At 40.5% G+C, this 4921-nt stretch overlaps 1 protein-coding gene across 1 annotated transcript; it reads left to right on the top strand.

Annotated features, from left to right (window-relative positions):
- Positions 1 to 1208: 1208 nt before the first annotated feature.
- LOC149240251 (uncharacterized) lies at positions 1209 to 1808 on the top strand. Its single transcript, XM_089370117.1, has one exon. It carries the CDS (start codon positions 1209 to 1211, stop codon positions 1806 to 1808), a length of 600 nt encoding a protein of 199 aa, XP_089226243.1.
- Positions 1809 to 4921: the final 3113 nt, after the last annotated feature.

The raw sequence follows: 4921 nt of genomic DNA, 5'->3' as shown, positions 1-4921 counted from the left end.
ATGCGGCACTGGCAGGACTGCTATAACCCAGACAAGGAGAAAATGTTAGCAGCACCTATCTGGATCAGACTATTCGGACTACCAATGGAGTTTTGGGACCCAGAGATCCTAGAAGGAATAGGTAATACAATAGGGACATTTGTTAAAGTAGCCGAGACCGCCAAAAGAGGGAGATACACATCTTATGCCAGGATATGTGTATACATGAATATAACAGAACCGCTTCTGGAGTTTATCGAGTTAGAATATCATGATGAGGTTTGGCAGCAACCAGTGGATTATGAACACATCCCATTTCGCTGTAGAAGATGCCATGAATACGACCACCTCTTCAAACAATGCCCTTTAAATACTGCAGAGGGATCAACCGAAAAGAAAGAAGAAGAGAAGGAGGCAACAGAGGTAAACAAAGAGACTGAAGAGGGATTTAAAGAAGTGCCCATCAAAAGGAAATCTCTAAAAGGATCGCTCCCTCTGCAACCACCTGTTAAAATAATTCCATTGGAAAATCTAAACGAGTTTAAGGCCCTTCAGGAAGAGGAAATGGAGATGGAAAAGGAAGATAGTGATGAAGAACCTATGGAACTATCAAAAGAAACAAAAGAACAGGATACAATTCAAATAAATATGGAACAAGGAGGGGTAGAAGCGAACATGGACTTGCTAAAAGATCAAACTCAAATGGAGGTAGATCCACAAAAAGATAGAGGAAGCGAAGAGGAACGAGTAATGAGGAGACTGTTACAGGAATGGAGGTATCTAGATGAGAGATTTATACCTGAAGAACAAAAGCAATTATATAAAGAGATGTTCCAAAAATACAAGGAAAAGGTAGGAGTAATTATGCCAAGTCAACCAGAACAACTAGGAACGCAAGGGACATAGAGTATTGGAATGGGCAGTACTGGCAAAGGAGGAAGGAAACGTGGTAGACGTCCAATGAGTGAGACTATCCAAGTGGTAGGGGAGATGCTGGTGAATTCAGGAAGAGTTATACCTCTCTCAGAGGTATTTCAACAATCACCCAAATTATTAAAATGATAATCGCAAGCTGGAATATCAAAGGTCTCAATAGTAGGGGAAAACAGAGATATTTGAGAGACAGGTTGAAAAAATATAAACCTAGTATAATGATAATTCAAGAAACCAAGATTAGCACTCAGAAAATGGAAGAAATAATGAGAAGATTTAATACTCACTATGAGATAATGGGGCAGGATGCGGCAGGCAGTGTAGGAGGTCTAGCAGTTCTGTGGAACCCAGAGGAAGTCCAATTTGGAAACTGGGTCAGCTTCCCTCGAATTATTTCAGGAACCTTTAGAATGATAGGTTCATTGGAATGGATAATCCTCACAGGGGTATATGGCCCACACCTATCAGGCGAGCGCAGAAGCTTTCTTCAAAATATGAGAACAATCCGAAGGCTGTTCCCGGATATGCCATGGATTGCAGGAGGGGACTTTAACATGATTACAACCCTAACGGAAAAACGAGGAGGATTGAGAAGAGCAGACCAAGACATGGAAGCTTCTGGTGACATGATAACGGAGCAAAGATTGGTTGATGTTCCCACAATAAACGGGATCCACACATGGAACAACAGAAGAGGGGGAAAAAATCAAATTGCATCGAGATTGGACAGATTTTTAATATCTGAACAAATCATAAATAGAGATATATTCATAGAATCAATGATCCTTCCAGCAATGGGCTTAGACCACTGGCCAATCAAGCTAGAAATTGACATTAAAATGAACCCAAAAAAATGCCCTTTTAGGTTTGAAGCTTTCTGGCTTAGGAATCAGTAGTTCATGCCAAAGGTGGAGGAGTGGTGGACCCAGAGCCAACAAAGAGGACGAAGTAAGATGCAGACTTTCTAACTAAAACTAAAAGAACTCAGAGAAAAAAATTAAAAAATGGAACAAAGATGAATTTGGGAATATATTCAAGGAGCAGCAACGATTAGAACAAAAAATGAGAACACTGCAACAAGAAATTATAACAGAGGGCAGAAACGAGGAAAGAACCAGAGAAGAGGGCACAGTGATAAGCCAAATTGAAGAATGAAGAAAACAGGAAGAGATATTATGGAAGCAAAAGTCTCGAATAAACTGGCTCTGTGAAGGAGAAAGGAATACGAAGTTCTTCCACCAAGCCATGATCCAGCACTGACAAAGTAATAGAATATTTTCTATCAAAAACGAGGAAGGGAAACGCATAACCCAGCATGAAGAAATGGAACAGGCTTTAGTTGGGCACTTTAAGGACATCCTTACAGAACCTCAAGTGAATAGAGAAGAGGCTATAGGAAGGATAAGCAATGAAATCCCAAGAATGATCACTAGAGACCAGAATTTAGCTCTTATGAGGGCAACAACCCTGGAGGAAGTGGAGGAAATAGTGAAAGGGATGAAAAGAAATAAAGCCCCAGGACCAGATGGATTTACAGTGGGATTTTACCAAGCAGGCTGGCACTTCCTAGGGCAAGACATCCTGGAGGTGGTAGAGGAATCGCGCAGACACCAGAAGGTATGGCCTGGCCTAAACTCAACCCTTTTATCTCTTATTCCTAAATCTACTCATTCAGAAACTGCTCAAGGTTTTCGACCCATTTCTCTTTGTAATGTAATATATAAGATTATTGCCACTCTGATGACGAAGAGATTGAAACCAATCCTATCTAGTATTATCTCCCCGAAACAGACTGGGTTTGTGGAAGGGAGACAAATTCTAGATGGCTTGGTGGTATCTCAGGAAGTGGTACATTCTTTGAAACGAAAAAAGGAAATGGGAATGATGATAAAATTAGATCTTTCAAAGGTGTATGACCATCTAAATTGGGATTACCTTAAAACAATTTTGATGGAATTCGGCTTTTGCAATAGATGGGTAAACTGGATCTATGATATGATTTCCACTCCCAATTTCTCCATTCTCTTGAATGGATCACCAACCTCGACTTTCAATGCCACATGAGGATTGCGACAGGGGGATCCCTTATCCCCATTATTGTTCATCATAGCAGTGGAAGGACTCGGACGATACTTCAAAAAAGAACTGAGGGAGAGAAAAATCAAAGGATTGAGGCCATGGGGAAGCAACTTACCAATTACTCATCAACAATTCATTGATGACATTATGCTTTTTTGTGTTGTCTCACTAAGAGAAGTAAAAAGGGTTAAAAGGATTCTTGATCTCTTTATGGAAGCATCAGGCACATAAATTAACAAGGATAAATCGTGCACATTCCTCTTCAATACGTCGGATGCAGTCAAAGCCCACCTGACCAGAATTCTAGGTTTCTGCTCTGGAGAATTACCTAAAAAATACTTGGGAAATCAATTAGCTTTAAATCCTTTGAAGATAGAAAACTGGCAGCAAATCATTGAGAAACTCAAGAATAGACTGGCTAATTGGTCTTTCCGATCTTTGAATATAGTGGGAAGATTAGTGCTTCTTAAATCGATTCTTCAAGCAATTCCTATCTACCCTCTCTCCACAATGGCGGTCCCTAAAGGAATATGCACAAGAATGACAGATATATTCAGAAAATTCATTTGGGGAGGACAAAAGCAACAAAAGAAATGGGCTTTAATATCATGGAAGGGTCTAATAAAAAATAAAGAAGAAGGAGGACTAGGTCTTAGAGACCCGTATACTTTGAACCAGGTTCTAGGAGCGAAGCTGTGGTGGAGATGGATGAGGGGTGGAGAGGATCTATGGAAAAAGATATGGACCCAAAAATACAATATGCCCACAACTACTGAAGGCATTCTTAGACTGGAGGAAGTTCCAAGAGGATCCACTATATGGGACCTGGCGAGTCAAAACAGAGATATTATATGCAAACATGCATTATGGGAAATAAGGAATGGAAATGCAGCTAAATTTTGGGAGGAAGCCTGGCAGAAAAGAGAAAGAATGATAGAGGTGCAAGGCCTGCAAAATACATATCAGAAGGCTATAGCTGAGGGGCTTAATTATGTTAGTGAATATTGGAAGGAAGAAAGGCAGGATGAGACCTGGAGAACCTGGAAGAAACTGGAAGAATGGGATATGCACATTAACCCTGAATAAAAAGATCTATTTGTAAAGGAAATGGAATCTAGAAGAATTAAAATCAGAACAGGTCCGGATATACTATGATGGGGTAGATCCACAAAGGGAACTTTTACGATCAGAGAAGTCTATCATCTAACCACCCAACAGGAGCAAGAGGAAAATACACTCATGTGGAAACAAATATGGCAGAATAATTGGTGGCCGAAGATAACTTTGTTCATATGGTTAGTAGGAAAAGGACGAATTTTGACTTGGGATCAGATACAGAAACGAGGTTTCTATGGACCCCCTAGATGTAGCCTCTGCAAACAAGATAAAGAAACGCAAGAACACCTTTTGAACTCATGTCCTGTTGCCCAACAACAATTGGAGGAAATCAGGAAACTCTTTGGGAGGACAAACAGGGATCCTCATGACATTAAACAAACCATTTACCAATGGGGGAGAGGTCAATTCTTAAGTCCGGTGGTTAAGAGAGCCTGGAGTCTAGCGATGGGGTTTAACATATGGCTAATATGGAAAGAAAGAAACCAAAGAATATTTCAGGACAAAGCCAACCCTCCAGAGATGATTTGGAAGCGAACCCAAAAACTTATAAGGGAAACATCCTAGTAGAAGCCTGGGTGCAAGAAGATTGGAAAACAACTCCAGAAGAAGGACGGATCCTAACAAGTCTAAACCTGGAACAAGGCATGGTTTATCCTCAAAAGCAAAAAAACCAGAGCACTCATAATCAGAGCTCAACCAAATTCAAATGTCCTCGTGATGGCTTCATCAAACTAAATTTTTATGGGGCTTCCAAAGGAAACCCAGGGCAAGCAAGGTTTGTAGGCATCTTTAGAGATAATCAAGGGCAGAC

The sequence above is a fragment of the Pinus tabuliformis genome, chromosome 8 (assembly GCF_031772625.1).
Source record: "Pinus tabuliformis cultivar Carrire ecotype Pingquan chromosome 8, CPIR1, whole genome shotgun sequence".
Lineage (NCBI taxonomy): Eukaryota > Viridiplantae > Streptophyta > Pinopsida > Pinales > Pinaceae > Pinus > Pinus tabuliformis.
This window is presented reverse-complemented; position numbering and strand designations above follow the sequence as displayed.